Source organism: Hypanus sabinus, chromosome 26 (genome assembly GCF_030144855.1).
Source record: "Hypanus sabinus isolate sHypSab1 chromosome 26, sHypSab1.hap1, whole genome shotgun sequence".
Taxonomy (NCBI): Eukaryota; Metazoa; Chordata; class Chondrichthyes; order Myliobatiformes; family Dasyatidae; genus Hypanus; species Hypanus sabinus.
The window spans coordinates 16,325,301-16,348,013 of NC_082731.1; the positions used below are offsets into that span (position 1 = coordinate 16,325,301).

The 22,713-nt window shown below is 46.5% G+C and overlaps 1 protein-coding gene across 2 annotated transcripts; it reads right to left on the minus strand.

Annotated features, from left to right (window-relative positions):
• Positions 1–2,581: 2,581 nt before the first annotated feature.
• Positions 2,582–19,856, minus strand: LOC132381606 (gastrula zinc finger protein XlCGF26.1-like). 2 transcript variants are annotated; one of them, XM_059951120.1, is made up of 3 exons: positions 19,781–19,856; positions 7,968–8,234; positions 2,582–4,548 (listed from the first exon to the last, which is right to left on the minus strand). In XM_059951120.1, the coding sequence occupies exon 3, from the start codon at positions 4,091–4,093 to the stop codon at positions 2,711–2,713; it is 1,383 nt and encodes a 460-aa protein (XP_059807103.1). In that variant the 5' UTR covers positions 4,094–4,548; positions 7,968–8,234; positions 19,781–19,856; the 3' UTR covers positions 2,582–2,710. The 2 variants fall into 2 exon arrangements, with proteins under 2 accessions (XP_059807103.1, XP_059807104.1); XM_059951121.1 differs by lacking the exon at positions 7,968–8,234 and having other exon boundaries at positions 19,781–19,806.
• Between the last annotated feature and the right edge of the window lie 2,857 nt (positions 19,857–22,713).

The window sequence follows — 22,713 nt, forward strand, 5'->3', positions numbered from 1 at the left end:
GGAGCAGAATTCGGCCATTCAGCCCATCAAATCTCTACGCCAATTTATCATGGCTAGACCATTTATTTCTCAACCCCATTCTTCCCATAACCTTTCACACCCTGAATTATCAAGCACCTTTCAACCTCCATCTTGAATGCACGCACGGCCCTGGCCTTTGCAACCGCCTGTGGCAATGAATTCTACAGATTCACCACCCTCTCGCCAAAGAAATTCCTCCTCATCTCCGTTCTGGATGGGCTTCTCTCTATTCTGAGGCTGTGTCCCGTAGTCACCCCAACACAGGAAACATCCTCTCCAAATCCATTCTATCTGGACCTTGCAGCACTTGACGTGTTTCAGCGAGATCCACTTCCCCCCCACCTCCATTGGTCTAAATTCCAGTGCGCCAGGCCCAGTGCCATCAATCACTCCTCCTACAGTAAGCCTTGTATTCTTGGAATCATTTTCATGCACTTCCTCCGAACCCTCTCCAATTTCAGCACTTGCTTTCTAAGGGCAAAAGATGCTCACAAGACTCCAGATGATGCCTCACCAGTGCCACATAAAGTCTCAACCTTGCTTTTACATTCTACCCCTCTCAAAATTAACGCCAGCATTGCACTCGCCTCCCTCACCACAGACTGAACCCGAAAGTAACCTTTAGGAAATGCTGCACGTGGTCTCTCTTTGCACCTCGGAGTTTTGAATTTGCTCCCCGTTTAGAAAATAGTCTGCCAACACAGAATCCTGTGGAGCACCACTTGTCACGGGCCGAAAAGGCTCCCTTTATTCCCACTCTTTGCCTTCTGCCAATCAGCCACTGTTCAGAGGTTTCCTGTAGCCCCAGTAGATCTCATCCTGTCAACTATCTTCACCTTGTCAAATGCCTTCAAGTACACATCACCAATTATTCTTTGTCTATCCTGCTTGTTATTTCCTTATAGACCTTCAACAGGTTTCTCAGGCAGAACTGTTCCTTAAAGAAACCCTGTTGACTTTGGCCTGTTTTATCATGGGCTTCTCTGAAAACACATCCTTAAAACCCGACTCCCAACATATTCCCAACCAATTGAGGTCAGATTACTGGCCCATAGTTTCCTTCCTTCTGCCTCCCTCCCTTCTTGAGGAGTGGAGAGATATTGCAATTTTTCAGTCCTCTAGAACATGCCCAGAATCTAGTGATTCCTGGAAAATCATTACTGATGCCTCCACAATCCCCTTCAGCCATCTCTTTCAGAACCCTGGGACGTTGTCCCCCTGGTCCAGGTGATTTATTTACCTTCAGACGACTGGGTTTCTCAACCACCTCGGAACAGCAACTGCATTCACTTCTGCCCCCCCCCCCCCCCCGACACTCTCGAACCTCTGATATATTGTTAGTGAAGAGTGAAGCAGAATACCGTCCAGTTCATCCACTATTTCCTCGTCCCTCATTACTACCTCCAGCATCATTTCCAAGCAGACCAACATCTACTCCTGCCTCTCTTTTACTCTCTACATAGATACACACACACGTCCGCTACCCTCTTGATAACTCACCTCCATATTTCATTATTTCCCCCCTTATGGCTTTTTGACTTGCTGTCATGTTTTGTTTCCAAATCTGTGAACTTCCCACTAATTTTCGCTCTATTATATGCCCTCGCTTTTGTTTTTAATGATGGTTTTGACTTCCCTTATTGCATCACCGTTGCACCATCCTGCCTTTAGAATACGTCTCCTCTGGACCTGATGTTAGTGGTGAGAAGAGAGTACGGCTTGTGGGGGGGGGGCCGGGTCCCTCTTTTTGTGGCATGTAAACGTGCTCAGTGGTGGGGAGGGCATTGCCTGTGAGGGACCGGGCCGTGCCCACCGCTCTCTGTAGAGTTCTCTGCTCCTTCCAAAAGGACGCTCTCAGGTCAGACTCAGATAGTGAAATCTCGGAGCCTTTGGGAGTAGGGTGACGTGGAACAGGCACTGTCAGTGATGAGCTGGGGTGCACTGACCCCCACTGTAAGTTTAGTGTGTTGTAAATTCACTAAGTGCCGGAGACAGAGTTTAAAATAGTGCTGCCGATTTTGTCACAGACAAGACCGTAAGAACTAAGAGCAGAATTAGACCATCTGCTCCGTCATTCAATCATGGCTGATCCTTTTGTTCCCCTCCTCCTCAAACTCAGTTCCCGGCCTTCTCCCCGGAACCTTTGATGCCATGTCCAATCAAGAACCTATCTCTGCCTTAAATACACCCAATGACCCGGCCTTCATAGCTGCAAGTGGCAACAAATTCCACAAAGTCACCACCCTTCGGCTAAAGAAATTTCTTCGTATCCCTGTTTTGAAAGGGCGCCCCTCTATCCTGAGCTGTGCCTCTTGTCCTAGACTCTCCCACCACGGGGTAACATCCTTTCCACATCTACCCTGTCTAGGCCTCTCACTATTCAAAAGGTTTCAAAGAGATCCCCACCTCATCCTTCTGAATTGCACTGAGTACAGACCCAGAGCCATCAAACGTTCCTTGTAATGATTACCCTTTCATTGCTGGAATCATCATCGTGAACCTCCACTGGACCCTCTCCAGAATATCAAACTTCAGTCACGTTAAAGACTCACAACAGCAGAACAATCCCCTCCCGGGGTGATTGTGGTTCAGTCCTTGGTTTAATAAGCAGCAGCAAAAGGCGCAGAATCTGACAACCATAGGAATACGTGATGGTTATGATTACAGCAGAGAGATCACTTAAACGTTTTCACCACTCTGAGCTCACTGGTGTATCAGCAGGCGGAATGACCGAGTAAGTCTCTCTGCTCACACTGGTGTGAACCCTCTCCTTAGTGTGCACTTGCTGATGCCTCAGAAGCTGGGTTGACTGAGTGAATGCCTTTCCACACTGAGAGCAGGCAAACGGTCTCTCCCCAGTGTGAACTCGCTGGTGTTTTTGCAGGTTGGATTGATGAACGTACGCCTTCCCACATTCAGAGCAGATGAACGGCCTCTCCCCGGTGTGAACACGCTGGTGTTTTTGCAGGTTGGAAGAATGGATGAATCCCTTCCCACACTCAGAGCAGGTGAATGGCCTCTCCCCAGTGTGAACACGCTGGTGTGCCAGTAACTCGGATGATTTAAGGTATCCCTTCCCACACACGGTGCAAGTGAACAACCTCTCCCCAGTGTGAACTCGCTGGTGTATCATCAGGTGGGACGACTGATTGAATCCTTTCCCACACACAGAGCAAATGAACGGCCTCTCCCCGGTGTGAACTCGCTGGTGTCTGATCAGGTGGGATGAGTGAGTGAATCCTTTCCCACATTCAGAGCAGGTGAACGGCCTCTCCCCAGTGTGAACACGCTGGTGTGCCAGTAGTTCCGATGACTGAATGTATCCCTTCCCACACACGGTGCAAGTGAACGGCCTCTCCCCAGTGTGAACTCGCTGGTGTATCATCAGGTGGGACGACTGATTGAATCCCTTTCCGCACACAGAGCAAATGAACGGTCTCTCGCCGGTGTGAATTCGTTGGTGTCTCATGACGTGGGATGAATGAGTGAATCCCTTCCCACACACAGAGCAGGTGAATGGCCTCTCCCCGGTGTGAACTCGCTGATGTGACTGCAGGTTGGATGACTCAATGAATCCCTTCCCACACTCAGAACAGGTGAACGGCCTCTCTACAGTGTGAACTCGCCTGTGTTTTAGTAGTTGGGATGAACGAGTGAATCCCATTCCACACACGGAGCAGGTGAAAGGCCTGTCCCCAGAGTGAATTTTCTGATGTGTCCTCAGGTTAGACAACTGAATGAATTCCTTCCCACAGTCAGAACAGGTGAACGGTCTATCTGTGGCGTGAACTCGCTGATGTATCTTCAGGCTGGATGACTGATTGAATCCCCTCCCACACACAGAGCAAATGAATCGCCTCTCCCCAGTGTGAACTCGCTGGTGTGTCTGCAGGTGGGACGAGTGAGTGAATCCCTTCCCGCACATGGAGCAGGTGAACGGCCTCTCTCCAGAGTGAACCCGCTGGTGTGTCCGCAGGAGAGATGACCGAGTGAATCCCTTTCCACACTCAGAGCAGGTGAATGATTTCTCTCTGCTTTGGGCTCTCTGGCAATTCATCATGTCAGATGACATGGTGAATCCCTCCCACACTTCAACCTGTTGAGTGCTTGGTCTCTGGTGAAGATACTCTGGAGAGTTCTCAGAGCCCTGGATCCAACGTGTTTCAATGAGAAGTTAAAGCAGAAAACTTCATTTTAGACACAAAGCAGATGCACGTTTCCAGCTGGGGCGAGATATGCTTTCTTTTCCAAGGATCAACAATGAATATGTTGTTACTACGAAGGAAATGTATGTTCACTCCTTCAATAACTTGAGGATAATTTACAAGTATCGACTCCAGGTTGGTTCATCCAAATCTCATCGTGTTCAGATTCCCCTTGCTGTGACTGGCGTGCTGTCTTCTCAAACATCTCCTCCTTCACGTTCAAAAACTGATTTCGTTCAAGCGCTGGTGATCCGACTGACACAGCAGAACCGGCACATTGTTGTGTCTGAGACACCCACACAAATCCTTTGTCTTTTGTTTCCTGTAAAAAGAAGTTTACAAAAGACATCAATGGGTGCAGGTTAGCATTTCAAATGAGATAATTGTACTCTCTACAGTCAGCTCGTTGTTAGAGTGAGGCTCAATTCACCATCTTTTTTTTCAATCTTTTTATTATTATTAATATCAACATGATAAGATTAATACATAGATAGAGGGATTACAAACTTACAAATTTAAACTGAACATGAAAGGATGCACAAGCAATAGTTACAATATAGTTAAGTCTTCCCAAATCATGAATGATACAAATATCATATAAACAAAGCAAAACTAGGTATATCATATATATGTTAAAAAAAACAGAAAAGAGAAAAAGAAAAAAAAATTAACCCTAAGAAAAACTAATCTAACAACCTAATAACTAAAAAGAGAAAAAAAAGGAAGAAAAAAAAAATGAATAATGGGCTGTTTATAGTATATATAAAAAAAATACAAAATCATCAGTGTCGCCAACTCCGATCCTCTCAACATATGTGTAATCAAAACTGGGAAAACAAATTCTTCTGCTTGTCGAATGATTGCATTTCCTACATTAATGGTTAGAAGATCTATTTTGTTGAATTGCAAAGAAATTAATCCCCCTACCGTATTTCATTGGCTTTCTCAAACTATGTTATGTCTAAATTTGGAGAAAATTAGAAGTGTTGTATTTGACGCTTCTGTTAAATTTGAAAAGACATGGAGACCATTTATTCAATATTTTCATATGATGTAATTTGACCCTGTTCCAAACCAATTCACCATCTTCTAACTGGGCATGTTTCAAACATCCAATTCCCTCACTATCTTTAGGGGTTTGTAAATATGTGGCAATTTTTTGATCCTTTGTCCTTCCGGTCTCTTGTTCCACAGGACAGATGTGTTCAATGTCATTCTATATTCAGACAGAAAAGTGGCAGAATGTCCAGCACCAGTGATAGAAGTGTTTCTCTCTCTCTCTCTCTCTACGCAGCACTAACCGACTTTCTATTTCAAAGCAGACCTCATACCTTCATTTAGACAACAGTCCCAACTATGCCTATTATTTACTGATCTCCAGACATCGGCCGGTTGAAGACATGGGCCCTGATGTCAATGTTCCAAAGTGTTTCATTTGTCAGGATATCACTGACTGCACTGGTTTGAAAGGTTCATCAGAGGCTCTTAATGTGAGATTAATGTCGTATCCAAGATGTCTACAAGGAGCTCTCCCTCAGAAAGGTGGCACCTAACAGTAAAGACCCCCATCACCCAGGATATGCCCTCTTCTCACTGTTGCCATCAGGAAGGAGGTTCAAATGTTATCCCACTTTTTAAGAAAGGAGGGAGGGAGAAAACAGAGAACTATCGACCTGTCAGCCTGACATCGTGGTGGGAAAGATGCTAGAGTCCATTATTAAGGATGAAATAGTGGCATATCTAGATAGCAGTGATAGGATTGGGCCGAGCCAGCATGGATTTATCAAGGGTAAATAAAGCTTGACTAATCTATTGGGAGTTTTTCGAGGACGTAACCAGGAAGTTAGACAAGGGAGATCCAGTGGATGTAGTGTACCTCGATTTTCAGAAGATGTTTGCTAAGGTCCCACATAGAAGACTGGTGGGTAAAATCAAAGCTCAGGGCATCGGGGGGAAGGCATTGACATGGATAGAAAACTGGTTGGCAGATAGAAAGCAAAGGGTAACGGTGAATGGGTGTTTCTCGGAATGGCAGGTGGTGACTAGTGGGGTGCCACAGGGCTCTGTATTGGGACCACAGCTGTTTACGATTTACGTCAACGATTTAGATGAAGGCATTGAGAATAACATCAGCAAGTTTGCTGATGATACTAAGCTGGGTGGCAGTGTGACATGTGATGAGGATGTTAGGAGAATTCAGGGTGACTTGGATAGGCTGGGTGAGTGGGCAGGTACTTGGCAGATGACGTTTAATGTGAATAGTTGTGAAGTTATCCACTTTGGGAGTAAGAACAGGGTAGCAGATTATTATCTGAATGGTGTAGAGTTGGGTAAGGGAGAAATACAAAGAGATCTCAGAGTCCTTGTTCATCAGTCACTGAAGATGAATGAGCAAGTGCAGCAGGCAGTGAAGAAGGCTAATGGAATGTTGGCCTTTATTACAAAGGGAATTGAGTACAAGAGCAAGGAAATGCTCTTGCATTTGTACAGAGCCCTGGTGAGACCACACCTGGAGTATTGTGTACAGTTTTGGTCTCCAGGGTTAAGGAAGGACATCCTGGCTGTAGAGGAAGTGCAGCATAGATTCACGAGGTTAATTCCTGGGATGTCTGGACTGTCTTACGCAGAGAGGTTAGAGAGACAGGGCTTGCACATGCTGGAATTAAGGAGATTGAGAGGGGATCTGATTGAAACATATAAGATTATTAAGGGATTGGACAAGATAGAGGGAGGAAATATGTTCCAGATGCTGGGAGAGTCCAGTACCAGAGGGCATGGTTTGAGAATAAGGGGTAGGTCATTTAGGACAGAGTTAAGAAAAAACTTCTTCTCCCAGACAGTTGCGGGGGTCTGGAATGCACTGCCTCGGAAGGTAGTGGAGGCCAATTCTCTGGATGCTTTCAAGAAGGAGCTAGATAGGTATCTTATGGATAGGGAAATCAAGGGATATGGGGACAAGGCAGGAACCAGGTATTGATAGAAAGCCATGATCTCAAAATGGTGGTGCAGGCTCGAAGGGCCGAATGGTCTACTTCTGCACCTATTGTCTATAAATGACTGAAGACACACACTCAGCGATTCAGGATCAGCTACTTTCCTTCTGCCATCCTATTTCTAAATGGACATTCAGCCCATGAACACTACCTCACCTTTTAAAATTTTGTTCTTGCACAACTATTTTTAATTTAATTATTTACTATACACATATATACTTACTGTAATGTATATTTATTAAATTTTCTATATTATCATGCATTGCACTGTACTGCCGCCGCTAAGTTGACAAATTTCACGACATATGCCGGTGATATTAAACCCGATTGTGATGAACTCGGATATACACAATTGAGCCCCAAATGCGTGGATTTAGACAGCTGACGCTCAGCAGTACGTAGGATGCCCTCCCGCTCCCATTGCCCCCGCCGGCGGTCGGGCAGAGTCTCGCATGGCGGCTCCTTTACCCACCACAACCCAGAGCCCAGAAACCCGTCCATCCGCCACGGTCCCGGCGGTACGCATGCGCGACAGCGATGGCGCCAGCACCCCCCCCCCCCCCCACCCCCTCCCCCTCTCCCGGGGCCCGATCACGTACTCGGAGGCAGCGGGAAGGGAAAATAACCGGGACTGTCCCAGTGTGAGGTGCCGCGGCGGGTCTCTGGTTCTCGGCGATTGTCCCGGGGTGGGGGAGAGGGTTATGCGGGCCCCGCTGCTGATGAAAACCCGCTCGGAGCCCGGTCCTACCTGCTGCCAATCCTTGGGCGCCTATTGTCCACTGAGCGCATGCGCGCTTCTGGGAGTCCGGCTAGCTGCGCTTTGCACATGCGCACTAGAATGACAGTCGGCGCTTTCTGCAGCGCGGAGATTTCTGGGTAAGGCTGCTGCCATTGCAAATGTCCACCAGCATCGACTCCCGCTGCCACCCGCGAAAGACTTGAGCTGCTAACATGCGGGACTGTGGCTGCTGTGGGGATGTCGGGAAGTACTGTAGCTTCAGGTAATCAGGAGGATCTGGAAAAGGAACAGGAAACAGAGATCGGGGGAGAGTACGGATTGACGGAGGGAGTTTGGAAAGAAGTTCTGTAAAACGGAAAAAAGACATAATATTGGAGTGATTTCTACTGATGGAGAGGAAGAGGGGATTTTTCTAAATAAAGGAAGACTTTAAGGTGTTGTTTAAATTTGACCCGATTCAACCCTCTTCCATCAATCTGATTAAATTAACGAGAGTTGAACTCTGCTATAGGGGATATAGATTATGCTCGTACTTTGAGAAGTGAGAAGGTGTCAAGCGTTTGTGAGATTAAAAAAAATGTGAGAAGGCATTACGTTTGAAGACTTTGCTTGATTTAATTTGTTGAGGCGAAGCTCCCTGGTAATATTCAATTTCTGCTTAGATGTTTTAAATGTTTTGAAGATCTGGGCATGTTCCAGCAGTATGTCTGGGAAACTAAGGTGTAGGAAGTGGGGGGGGGGTGCATAAGTATGAAGTCTGTGGAGAAAGGTCAAGTTAAACTGATGTAATTGTGGAGGGGAAGATAATGAAACTTACAGCGGATGTGAAGTGTTTAAAAAGGCAACTGCAGTTCAACAGGGTGTGTCTTATGCAGAGGCCTTGCAAAAAAGTTAAACAGAATGTTGATAAAGCATTACTGGTTTGAGACCAGACTGTGAAGTCAGTGGATGTATGTCAGCATCAGAGTTCATTTACTTTACTTGTAGATAAAATGAAGTTTTTTGATGTTTATAACAGATGTGGTGAATCGAGTAGTACTGAGAAAACTAAAATTATTGTGAAAGCTGCAGAAGAGTTTCTCTGTTTAACTGGTGTTACGTGGGAAGCTGTGAAAGAACCTCTGATGGGTGGGGTATCTGTATCTCAGTCTTCCTGTGAAAGTAAATACTGGGATTAGTAAATTGCAGTGGAATGCAGGAAGCCTGATTTCCAATGGGCAAGATCAACTTCTGGATCTAGAGAGGAGGTGACAGGAAGTGCGTGGAAGATGGAGAATGGTGGCAGAAGCAGGAAGGAGGATGATGTCTGGCAGGTAGTCAAAGGACATAGAAGAAAGCAGCAACATAGAGAAGGGAGCAAACTTGGTGATGGCAAGGAGTGGTATGATATTGGAAAGAAGAGACAACAGAAATTTAAGGTATTGATGAAGCTTGAATCTGCTCCCAGTAGATCTCTTAATCTGATTCAGTTAACTTCTGATCTTAAAAAAAAAACACTTGGGGGTAGAGTTGGTGTTCATCTGCTTCGAGGTGGGAAGATGCTAGTGATATGTACTAATGATACACAAAGGGACAGAGCCTTGGCTTTGAAATCAGTTGGTGGTGGGAGTGTAGTTATGTCACTGTTTATGGAAAGACAGTGGAGTGATATTGGAAGTTGCTCTTGTCTAGATGTTTCGATGGACCAGATAAGAGAATCTGAGAAGTTGAAAACATGATGGAAGCAAAAAGTTTAAAAAAGTTTCAGAATGGAGTACCATTAAATTTAACTAAAACTGAGAAACTATCTCTACGTACTCCATCCTGAAACTTTTTTAACCTTTTTGTCACTGTTTACTGATATTGAGAAAGCTTACGATGTGCTTTGGAAGGAGGGACTGTTGATAAATCTGTAAAGTCGGGATTGGTGAACAAATGTATAATCGGGTTAAAGATTTGTTGTTTCAGAGGATTTATTTGTTTCAGAAACTTTATAATTAATAAGTTCAGGCTGCTGTGCAGGAAGTGGACAAATGAGGTGAGTAGTGGGGGTTTAAATTCACAAACACAGGTTATTTGTTTTGGTAACACATCATTGTTGACCTTGGACTGCATGGACAGACATTGGAACAAGTGTCAGTAATCAGTATGTGAATAGATGTGAAACTTACATGGAAGCACCACATCAGTAAAATACCTGGGAGATGTAACGCGCTTAAACCTTAACGCGCTTCAGTGTTTGGTGGAATATGACTGGAGAGCAACTGGGTGTCTACGATTACCTTGTACTATGAATTCATTAGAACAGTTTTAATTTATGGCTGAGATGCATGTGCGTCTGCTGCCCGCCCACTTTTGAAATCACTGGATGCTCTTCAAGCCCAGGCTCCATGTCTGTTTTGTAGTACCGCTCGGTCACCTGTCTCCACTCTGCAAGGGGAAGTGGGTCAGATGCCACTGCATTTGCAAAGATTGCAGGGAGCTGTGAGCTATTGGGTACACCTCAGTGGCCACGAGGATGATCATCCAGCTAGGAATATATTGAAGGATTGGTGTGAACATCAAGATTGCAGGATTTGCAGTTTTGGGTGGGAAGGGAATGATCAGTTGAAGGGGAGATACTCAGGAAAAGAGGAGCCGAGGAGAGCCCAGAAGGGAGGAAGTTGCAATTACTCGGCTCAGAGTTTGCCGTACTGTTTGAAACGCCACTCGGTAAACATACATCATGTGATTGTAGACAGCGTCAACTTCTCTCACAAATTAATGGAATGTGAGTGGGAGAGAAAGCAGCCCCTGGCAAGCAATTTTGTTACTTTGGATAGTTCGGTGGGGTGTGGACAAGAAGAACAAGAGAAGCATAAGCAAGTATTGAGATTCTCGAAAGAGTTTACAGCAACAGGTTTGGGTGTTTACATATTCCCTCATTTAGTTAGTACTCTGGACAACAAAGATTTTGCTTATCTTATGGATTTTCAGGATCTTTACCCACTCTCCACTGGGATTGTTAACTCTGAGATCCCCTTGCCCATTCCTCCATCCTCACTAATCTCCCTCCTGACGCAAATGCCTCCAAAAGAAACACTACACTTTCCCGTTTACGTCCTCACTCACCTCGACTCAAGGCCCCACACAGTCCTTCCAGGCGAGGCAAGACTTCACCTGCAAACCTGCCAGGGTCATCTACTGTACCCAACAGATGATACAATGCAGCCTCCTCTACGTTGGTGAGACCCGGTGTATTGGAATTTCCTCGTAGCTAACCATTTCCGTTCCTGTCCCTTTTCCCGTTTCGACACATCGCACTGCCTCTGCCATGATGCAGCCACTCTCAGGGTGGAGGAGCAACGCCTCGTATTCCCTCTAGGTAGCCTCCAACCTGATGATGTGAACTTCCATTTCTCCTTCAGGTAATTGTTTTCCCTTCCCCCTTCTATTCCCCACTCTGACCTCTTACCGTCTTCTCCAGCCCTTTCCCTTTCCCACCTACCTGGCTTCACCCACCACCTCTGGCTAGTCCTCCATCCCCTCACCCTACCTCTTTATTCTGGCCCCTTCCCCCCTTCCATTCCAGTCCTGAAGGAAGGTCCGGGTCTGAAACTTCGACCGTTTATTCATTTCCATAGAAGCTGCCTGACCTGCTGAGTTCCTCCAGCATTTTGTGTGTGTCACTCTGGACTGACAGCACCTGCAGAATCTCTATGGTTGTAACAACTCGGGAGTGCGAGGCACAGCCCTTTGGAAGCACTGAAAATCACCCATCAAGTTGAAAAGAGCAGGGAATAAGGAGATTAACAACCAATGTCACTCTTCCTCGGCTCAGAGGTTTGAGGGATGAGGAATACCTGTGACAGAACTCCAGTGAGCTCATTGGCTGCAGAAAGTCGTGCAGCAAGTTCATGGGAAACTCCTCACCCACACTGGAACCTGTCACCGCAGGGAGGAGCATGAGCTGAACCCGAGGGATGGGTTTACGAGGACTCGTGTGGGACAGAAACACTAGCAGGGACCAGCTGGGCTGACTGGCCTCAGTACGAACATTGGGTTGCATAGTAAGTGAGAACCTGTGACACAGGATTTTAAATTAAAATGCTTTAATGGTCACAGACCGGCAACATTAAAGTCCAGTCTGGACAAAGATCAACGACAGTGGAAGGAACCCCAACAATGCCCAGAGACTGGGTTCAGTCCTGAGTGTGACAAGCAGCCACAATAACTGCAGAAATCTGACACAACAATCGGTCATGAACTTGCAGCTGGACTCAGCAGCTGTAATGCTGAAACATACAACATGCAGCTTATTTTTTTTTCTGCAGTGATTAAATCTCTTTGCACACACAGGACAGGAGTATCGAGTCTGCTTAGTGTCAACACCCTGGTGTCTCATCAAATGGGATGAGAGCCTGAATCCTTTCCCAAACACAGAGCAGGTGAACGGCCTCTCCCAAGTGTGAATTTGCTGATACGTGAATCCTCTGGTGTGTCAGCAGGTCGGTTGACTGAATGAATCCCTTCCCACACAGCAGGTGAACGGTCTTTACCCACTGCGAGCTCGCTGGTGCCTCAGAACCTCACAGGACTGAAAGAACCCCTTTCCTCACATGGATCAGGTGCAAGGTTCTCCCCAGTGTGAACTCCCTGGTGCCTCATCAGATGGGATGGCTGAGTGAATCCCTTCCCACAATCGGAGCAGGTGAACGGCCTCTCCCCAGTGTGAACTCGCTGGTGTCTCATCAGCTGGAACGACTGAGTGAATTCCTTCCCACACTCGGAACAAGTGTATGTCCTCTCCAGGGTGTGAACTTGCCGGTGTTTCTGCAGGTCGGATGACTCAGTGAATCCCTTCCCACACTCAGAGCAGGTGAAAGGCGTCTCCCTGGTGTGAACCCGCTGGTGTGCCTGCAAGTGGGACGACTGAATGAATCGCTTCCAACACACGGAGCAGGTAAATGGTCTCTCCCCTGTGTGAACCCGCTGGTGTCTCAGTAGCAGAGAAGACGTAATAAATCCTTTCCCACATGTGGAGCAGATGAATGGCCTCTCTCCAGTGTGAAGCCGGTGGTGTATTCGAAGGTCAGAAGAATCAATGAATCCCTTCCCGCACTGGGAGCAGGTGAACGGCCTCTCCGTGGTGTGAACTAGCTGATGCCTTATGAGTTTCGAGGACTGATTGAATCGCTTCCCACACTCCGAGCAGGTGAATGATTTCTCCCTCTGGCACCTCATCGGATCAGATGACATAGTAGATCCCTCCCACGCTTCAAGCAGTTGAGCACCTGATGTCTGGTGAGGACAGGCTGGAGTGTTCATAAGGCCAACGGTTTCACTGAGATGTCGAAACAAAAGAACTTCAATTTAGACAGAAAGCAGATGCACGTTTCCAGCTGGGAAGAGGTGCATCTTCTTTTCCAAAGGCCGATAACTGATGGATTGATATCTGCTCACTCCTTCAACAAACTGAAGACAATTTACAAGATTTATCACCAGAATGGTTCATCTCGAATCTCATCCCTACAGTGAACATGCGTTCGGGTTCTTGCTGTGACTGCTGCGCTCTCTTCTCAAGAACCTCCTCCTCCACATTCAGAGATCGGAGGCATTCAAGTGCCCATGAACTCACAGACACAGAGATGATGTGTCGTTGTGTTTGAGATTGCCGTACACAAATCCTTTTGCCTTTTCTAACCTGTAATAAGTTTACAAAAGACAGCAATGTGTGAAGGACAGCATGTCGGATGGAATCATTTCAGTCTTCAGAGTGAGCTCTGATCACACTATTACAGAGAAGTTCAACAGAAGTAAGAAGAACTTCATCTCATCTTTAACTGTGCATGGTTCAGGAATCCAGACTCAGCATTAATTCGTCTGTTTTTGTGTCGGTATCAGGATAGGCGATTTCTGCCCAGTATTCTGACTGTGACTCGGCTCAGTTTGCCTCTCTCCGTGACGAGGGAAGATAGAACAGTATAGTACGGCACAGGCCTTTCGGCCCACAATGTTGCGCCGACTGCTAACCCTTCTGCAAGATCAATTTAACCCTTCCATTCCCCATGGCCCTCCATTTTCCTTTCACTTGCGTGCCGAGCAAAGTTTAATAGATGTCTGTAATCTACCTGCCCCTACCCTTTCCCCACCACTGCATTCTATGTTCTCATCACTCTCAGTAAATAAAACCTAGCTCTGAAGTCCTCCCCCATACTTTATTCCAATCACCTTAAAATTACGGCTTCTCGCAATAGCCATTAGCCGAGGGGAAAATGTGCTGACTGTCCACTCGATCGAAGCTGCTTCTCATTTTACAGACCCCTGTCAAATCTTGCCACATCCTCCTCTGCTCTAAACAGTAAAGTCCCAGCTCACTCAAACTTCTCTCATCCAAGCAGCAGCCTGGTGAATCTTCTCTGCACCCTCTCTGAAGCTTCGGGAAAACGCCCAGCTCACTCAAACTTCTCTCATCCAAGCAGCAACCTGGTGAATCTTCTCTGCACCCTCTCTGAAGCTTCGGGAAAACTCCCAGCTCACTCAAACTTCTCTCATCCAAGCAGCAGCCTGGTGAATCTTCTCTGCACCCTCTCTGAAGCTTCGGGAAAACGCCCAGCTCACTCAAACTTCTCTCATCCAAGCAGCAACCTGGTGAATCTTCTCTGTACCCTCTCTGAAGCTTCGGGAAAACTCCCAGCTCACTCAAACTTCTCTCATCCAAGCAGCAACCTGGTGAATCTTCTCTGTACCCTCTCTGAAGCTTTGGGAAAACGCCCAGCTCACTCAAACTTCTCTCATCCAAGCAGCAACCTGGTGAATCTTCTCTGTACCCTCTCTGAAGCTTCGGGAAAACTCCCAGCTCACTCAAACTTCTCTAATCCAAGCAGCAACCTGGTGAATCTTCTCTGCACCCTCTCTGAAGCTTCGGGAAAACTCCCAGCTCACTCAGACTTCTCTCATGAGTCACCTTCTCTAATCCAAGTGTAACACCCTGGGAAAGGTTTCACTGCAAACGTACTGGCCTTTCTGTGGAGGCAGTGTTTGGGTTATGGCTCGAGATAACGGGTGCTTTGGAATGTGAACTGGGTCTTCTGTTTGGCGGGAGATGGAGAGAGAAGATGCTGGAGAGAACCGGCCGTAGGACATGACCCGGTGGTGAGATTGTGATTTGATGGAGCCAGGCGTCGAGATCGACCAAGGATCAGTGAATTGAGCTCCAACTGTTTAATTGTAATGGGTCCTTTTAACCGCTTAGTTAAGATTCATAAATATAGTTGCTTTAATCGTATGCAGTGTGCCGTCTGTTGTTTCTTGGCACTGAGTTGTAACAGGGTAGCAAATTACACAGCGTCCACACAAACCGGGGTTTGGGGTGAGACAGCTGTCTCAACCTTCTGGGTTTGGTGCGACTGGAGTGTGTATTCCCTAGACTTACGCAGCCAAGGAAACCAGCGGGGTTTCACAAGCAACATCCTGTTGAATTTTCTCTGCACCCTGAAGCTCAGAGAAAACTCCGAGCTCACTCAAATTTCTCTCATTAGACACCTTCTCTAACCCAAACAACATCCTGGTGAATTTTCTCGGCACCCTCTCAAAAGCATCTACATTGGTCGTATAATGAAGCAACCAAAACGGAACATGCGGTAGATTTGTGGTGTGCATGCTGCGTGTCACTTGTTACCCAGGACAGAGCTGTTTGATATCATTATGTATTCAGGAAATGGTCTCTGTGCCAGAGACTCCAGAACCAGACGGCACTGAACGGAGGCTATTTACTAAAGAACCAAATGTGAGTCAACGATTTTGTTTTTTTCTGCGGCTCTAATCGACAGTTTAATTCACTGGACCCAGTGTTTTCTTTTAGGCCTCTTCGTCAACTAATATTTGGATATCAGCTGCTTCTGGACCTTGGACTTATTGTCAATGTTTGCCTTGTCTTTCAACTGGTATAAACTACAAATCCTCATGTCTGAAAGTCACCGCAGAACTTAAATGAAACCAAATCCTTAAAAAGAGGTGAGATGGGATCAGAAGATGTTGCATCCTTGTGGGTAGAGTTAAGAAACTGCAAGGGGCAAATGACACTGATGGGTGTTATACACAGGCCTCTGACCAGTAGCCAGGATTTGGAGTACAAATTACAACGAGATAGAAAAGACACGTAAAAGAAAAGGGCAAGGTTATGATGGTCATGGGGGATTTCAATATGCAGGTAGAATGGGAAAACCAGGTTGGTGCTGGATCCCCAGGAAAGAAAATGGTAGAATGTCCATGAGATGGCTTTTTGGAGCTGCTTGTGGTTGAGCCCACTAAGGTAAACAGAATTCTGGATTGTATGTGGTATAATGAACCAGATTTGATTACGGAGCGTAAGGTAAAGGAATCTTTAGCAGGCAGTGATCATAATACGATAGAATTCACCCTGCCGTTTGAAACGGAAAAAGTAAAGTCAGGTGTATCAGTATTACTGTGGAGTTAAGGGAACTACAGAGGCATCAGAGAAAAGCTGGCCAAAATTGACTGGAAGGGGACACTAGCAGGGACGATGGCAGAACAGCAATGACTGGAGCTTCTGGGAACAATCCAGAAGGTACAGGACAGATGCATCCCAAAGTTGAAGACATATACTAAAGGGAGGATGAAGCAACCGTAACTGACCAGAGAAGTCAAAGCAAACATGAAAGCAAAAGAAAGAGCATATAAGAGACCAAAAATTACTGGCAAGTTAGAGGACTGGGAAGTTTTTTTTAAAACCAACAGAAGGCAAATAGAATAAGGAGAGAAAAGTTGAAACCTGAAGGCAAGCTAGCCAATTAATATAAAAGAGGATACCAAAAATTATTTCAGATATACGGAGAGTAAAAGAGAGATGAGAGTGGATATCAGCCACTGATCAGGTAGTACTGGGAAACAAGAACTGGCTGATGAACTCAATAAGGACCGTGCAGTTTTCACTATGGAAAACACCAGCAGTACACCAGAAATCTGGGAGTATCGGGGGCAGAAGTCAGTGAGTTGCGATTACTAAGGAGAGGTGCTTGCAAGCTGAAAGGCCCGAAGGTTCTCAAAGAGGTGGCTGAAGAGATCCTCGAGTTATTAGTAATGATCTTTCAAACAGCACTAGATTCAGGCATGGTTCAAGAGAACTGGAAAATTGCAAATGTCACGCCACTCTTCAAGAACGGAGGGAGGCAAAAATCAAGAAACTCTTGGCCAGTTAGTCTGACTTCAGTGGGTGAATAATGGTTGGTGTCCATTTTTGAGGAAGAGGTTTTGAGGCACTTGGAGGCACAAGAGAAAAATCGGCCAAAGTCAGCACGGTTTCCTTAAGGGAAAATCTTGCCTGACAAATCTTTTGGAATTCTCTGAGAAAATAACAGGCAGGATAGACAAAGGAGAGTCTGTGGATGTTGGTTACTTGGACTTTTAGAAGGCCTTTGACAAGGTGCCACACATGAGGCTTTTATACAAGAGCGGATGGTATTACAGGAAAGATACGTGGATAGACGATTTGCGTACTAGCAGGAGGCCAACAGTGGGAATAAATTTACTGTGAATGCCGACAAGAAAATGAATCCCAGGGCTGTATATAGTGACAAACATACGTGTGCTTGATAATATATTTACTTTGAATGTAAAAGGGAGCCTGTTCTAGTTGATCCTTTCACATTAAACGGCAATAATTTGGATGACAGAATTGATGGTTTTGTGGATGGACAAGCTCGCGGTTAATGCAAAGACAGGTGGGTGGTGGGGCGCGGGCAGAGCAGGAACTGAGAGTCTAGAGATGGCCTTTGATAGATGAGGAGTAAGGCAACAAAGTGACAAAAGAAATACAACATACTGTAGGTCATGCACCTTCTAGAATAAAAGTGTGGACTATTTTCCAAACTGCATTAAAATCAGAGGTACAAAGGGACTTGGAAATCATTGTGTAGGATTCCTTTCAAGGTTAAATTGCAGGTTGAGTAACGAAGGCAAATGTAAAGTAAGCATTCGTTTCGAGAGGACTAGAATATAAAAGCAAGGACGCAGTACAAAGGTTTTACAAGGCATTCATCAGGCTGTGAGCAGATTTGGGTCCTTTATCAAAGAAAGTATATGCTTCCATTCCCCATTCTGGCTCCCCTCTTTCCTCTTGTCTTCTTGTATGTACCTCTCACCTCCTTCTGTTGCCCCTGCTCTTTCCCTTTCTCCCATGGTCCACTCTCTTCTCCTATCTTCTTTAGCCCTATACCTTTTCCACCTATAACCTTCCAGCTTCACACTTCATCACTCTTCCCCCCATCTACCTACCTTCCCTCCTTCACTAATCACCTTCCAGCTTGTATTTCTTCTCCTTTCCCCACCTTATACTGGCTTCTTCCCCACTCTTTCCCCATCTTGATGAAGGGTCTTGACCCAAAATATTAACCATTATTCCCCTCATTGGATGATGCATGACCTGCTGAGTTCCTCCAGCATTTTGTGTGCTACTCTGGAAGAGGTTCTCAAAAAATCTCCCCAGGAGTGAAATGTTTAAGTATTCAATGGCTCTGGGCCTGCACTCACCGGAGTTTAGAAGAATGTGGGGTCATCTCATTAAAATGTATTGAATACTGAAAGACCTGGACTCAGTGGATGTGATGAGGATGTTCCAATAGAGGGAGTCTGGGACCAGAGGGCCAAACCTCAGAATAGAAGGACATGTCATTTGTCAGAGACAAGGAGGGATCTCTTTACCCCGGTGGTGGTAAATCTGTAGGACTCATTGCCACAGACGACTGTTGAGGCCAAGTTATTAGGTATATTTAAAATGTTGGTTGATAGAATGTCAAAGGTTATGGTGAGAAGGCTGGAGAATGGAGGGATAATAAATCAGCCATGATTGATTAGTAGAGCAGATTCAATGGACCAACAAATCAAACACAAGAGACCCTGGATAAGCTGGAAATCCAGAGTAACTAATACAAAATGCAGAACGAACTCAGCAGGTCAGGCATCATCTCTGGACAGGAATAAATAGTGAACATTTCGGGCCAAGAGATTTCATCAGTACTGGAAAGGGAAAGAAGCCAAAATAAGCTGGGGGATGGGGGGGGGGGGGGGGGAGAAGAGCATAAGCTAGAAGGTGAAAGGTGATAGGTGAAGCCAGGTCAGGGGAAGGTAGATTGGTCAGGGATGAAGTGAGAAGCTGGCAGAAAAGGTAAAGAAGGAGGAATCTGATAAGAGTGGAGAGTGGACTATGAGAGAAAGGGGAGGAGGTCCACTAGAGAGAGGTGATAAGTAATTAAGGGGAAGAGCACGAGGGCAGAATGGGGAATGGAAGAAGAAAGAGAGAGGGAAAATTACCAGTAGAGAAATCAAATTTCATGCCGTCAGGTTGCAGGCTACCCAGACAGAACATGCGATGCTACTCTTCCAAACTGAGAGTGGCCTTATCTTAGATTGACACATCTGAATGCAGATTGGTATTAAAATATTTTTCTGGTTCCTATGTCTTATGGTCTTCGAGATTAACTAGGAAATGTATTTTTGTTCCCAGTTTCAGATCTTTGGAGTTAGACAGCCGGAGCTCTGCAGGGTCACCATTCTTTCCACAGCGTTTCCAAAAACGTCCTGCGGACTGTCGGGGAAATCGCTCCTGATGGCACCCATGGCGGCCTGTTTACCCACAATGCCCCACGAGACTAAAACCGGTCTATGACCCCGCACCAATGGCGCCCCGCTTCCGCTCACTCGGAGAAATCTCCTGGGAGGTGGGGTGGGGGAGGCGCGTGGATCGCGGGGCAGAGCCACGGTGGTAATCGAACTCGCAGCAATTGCCCCTTAAGCGCACCCCGACCGTAATTCCACCCCCGCCCCGCCGGGAACCCCGCTCCTACCTGCAGCTGACCTTCCCGCAGCGGCTCATCCGCTCGGCGCATGCGTGTTTTCGTGTGCGAGTCACGGCTCTCGGCGCCTGCGCGTTTGGATCGCGTGGCAAAGTTGTTTAAAGTAAATTTATTATTAAAGTGCATATAATGTCACCATGTACAGCCCAGAGATTCGTTGCGTATCACAGACGGCGGAAGCGCCGAAATGTCCGGGTGACACTGAAAGCGTCTGCAAGCTTATTTAACTTATTTAACGTTATTTAACTATATGCATGTCTATAATCATTTAATGTATATAGAAATGAGACAACATTTCTCCGAATTAGGGTGTAAAGCACAGTAGTACACATAATACATGCAACATGCAATAACTTATGCAGGGAAGGAAAAAATCTACAGAAGAATTATGCATAAATAATGAACTAAAGTGCATAATTTAAATATTGTAAGGTACAGAACGGATTAACCAGTGACACTTCAAATACGGTGCGGCAGGGAGTTCAGAAGTCTGAAGGCCTGAGGGAAGAAACTTTCCCATCCTGACCGTTCTCATTTTTATGCACCAGATTCTCCTGTCTGATAGTAGGAAGTCAAAGAGGATGCTGGATGGATGGATGGGATCTTTAATCATTCTCAGGGCCAAAGGTTTCTAAGCCCTAAGGTTTGAGGGACAGGGAACATCTGTGACAATTCTAGTGAACGCATCACCTCCTTCAGCAAGACAAGGGAAACTTCTTCACCCAAATTGAGGTGCCCATTTGGAACTCGTCACCATAGGGAGGAGAACAGAGTGAACAACAAGGATGGATTTAATAGAAACGGTGTAGAACACAACACCGATGTTGTGTTGTGTGACCAGATGGGCTGAATAGCCTCTGTACTGTAGACCGTGTTGCATAGACAGTGAAAACCCACGACACAGAATTTAAAATAGAAAGGTTTTTTTGTCCTAGATCTACAGTATTATAGTGCACTCTTGTTATAGACTAACCACAGTGGAAGGAACCCCAACAATGTCCAGGAACCAGGGCTCAGTCCTGAATGTGGTGATCAGTAGCAATAACAGCAGAATCTGACACCAACTGTCCTTCATGAACTTGTGATGCTCAGATATCCAGCATGCAGCATTTGAACTGTGAACTCGGTGGGGTTTCAGTAGATTCGGTGACAGAGTAAATCTCTGCACTCACGGGGCAGGTGTGTGCTGTCTCCTTAGCGTTTACACTGGTGTTTGAAAAGTGATACTTCGAGAAGGCAGCAACCATCACTGAGGACTCTCACTATCCAGGTGTGGTAAACTATGTATACCTGTCTGGACACACCCCTCTGCTGACTGCCCCTGTGGCTCCTCCCACAGACCGTGGCTCCTCCCACACTGTCTCCCTGTGGTGAACTACATATACCTGTCTGGACACGCCCGCTGCTGACTGCTCCTATGGCTCCTCCCACTTACCGTGGCTCCTCCCACACTGTCTCCCTGTGGTGAACTACATATACCTGTTTGGACACGCCCCCTGCTGACTGCCCCTGTGGCTCCTCCCACACTGTCTCCCTGTGGTGAACTACATATACCTGTTTGGACACGCCCCCTGCTGACTGCCCCTGTGGCTCCTCCCACACTGTCTCCCTGTGGTGAACTACATATACCAGTCTGGACACGCCCCCTGCTGACTGCCCCTGTGGCTCCTCCCACACTGTCTCCCTGTGGTGAACTACATATACCAGTCTGGACACGCCCCCTGCTGACTGCCCCTGTGGCTCCTCCCACACTGTCTCCCTGTGGTGAACTACATATACCTGTCTGGACAAGCCCTCTGCTGACTGCTCCTGTGGCTCCTCCCACACTGTCTCCCTGTGGTGAACTACATATACCTGTCTGGACAAGCCCTCTGCTGACTGCTCCTGTGGCTCCTCCCACACTGTCTCCCTGTGGTGAACTACATATACCTGTCTGGACACGCCCCCTGCTGACTGCTCCTGTGGCTCCTCCCACAGACCCCTGTATAAAGGCGATTGGGGGCACTGCTCCCCCCTCAGTCTCTGAGATGCCGTGCTCCGTTTTGCTGCTAATAAAAGCCTATCGTTCACCTCCCGTCTCCAAGAGTTATTGACAGTTTATCACCAGGACATTTCCGTTTTTCATTATTACCATCAGAAAAGAGGTAGAGACGATTAAAATGCTTTTGGAACAGCTTTTGCCCCGCCACCATGACATTTCTGAATAGTCCTCACTACTTTCCTTTCTTTTTGCACAACTTATTAATCTGCAGAACCTAATAATCTGACGAGGGCCAGACTTGAGGCACTCGAGTCTGGTGACCAAGAAAGTTACAAGAGGTCCAGGTACAATGTCTAGGAAGCCACCTCAGTACAAAGGATGCTCGATAGTTCAGGCAGGGCTTGAATACTATCTCCTCTTATCAAGTTCAATCGAGCAACAAAGGTGACAAAAGGGCTTCACTTCCAGATGAGCTCAATGTCTTCTACGCTTGTTTTGACCTCAAAATATTGAGGAGCCCTCACAAACTCCTACAGCCCCTGACGATCCTGTGCCTTCAGTCTCTGAGGCCAACATGAAAGCAGCCTTCATGAGCGAGAACCCAGAAAAGCATCCGGCCTGGACAGGGTACCTGGCCAAGTACTAAAGTCCTGTGCTGATTAACCGGCTAGAGTGTTCACTGAGATCTTTAACCTCTCATTTTGGCAGTCTGATGTACCCACCTGCTTCAAGCAGGCTTCAAGAAGAACATGGTGCCTGTGAAGAACGTGGTCACCTGCCTCAATGTCTATCCTCCAGCGGCACTTACATCCACAGTGAAGTATTTTATGAAGTTGGTGATGAAACATATCAACTTATTATCTCGCTGAGAACTTGCCTCGTGGAGCAACAGGCCCACAGCAGATGCCATCTCATTGGCTCTTCACCCAACCCTGGAACATCT

Coding starts and splice junctions, on each gene's coding strand:
- LOC132381606 (XM_059951120.1), bottom strand. CDS start 4,093: ATGTCATCTGACATGATGAATTGCCAGAGAGCCCAAAGCAGAGAGAAA.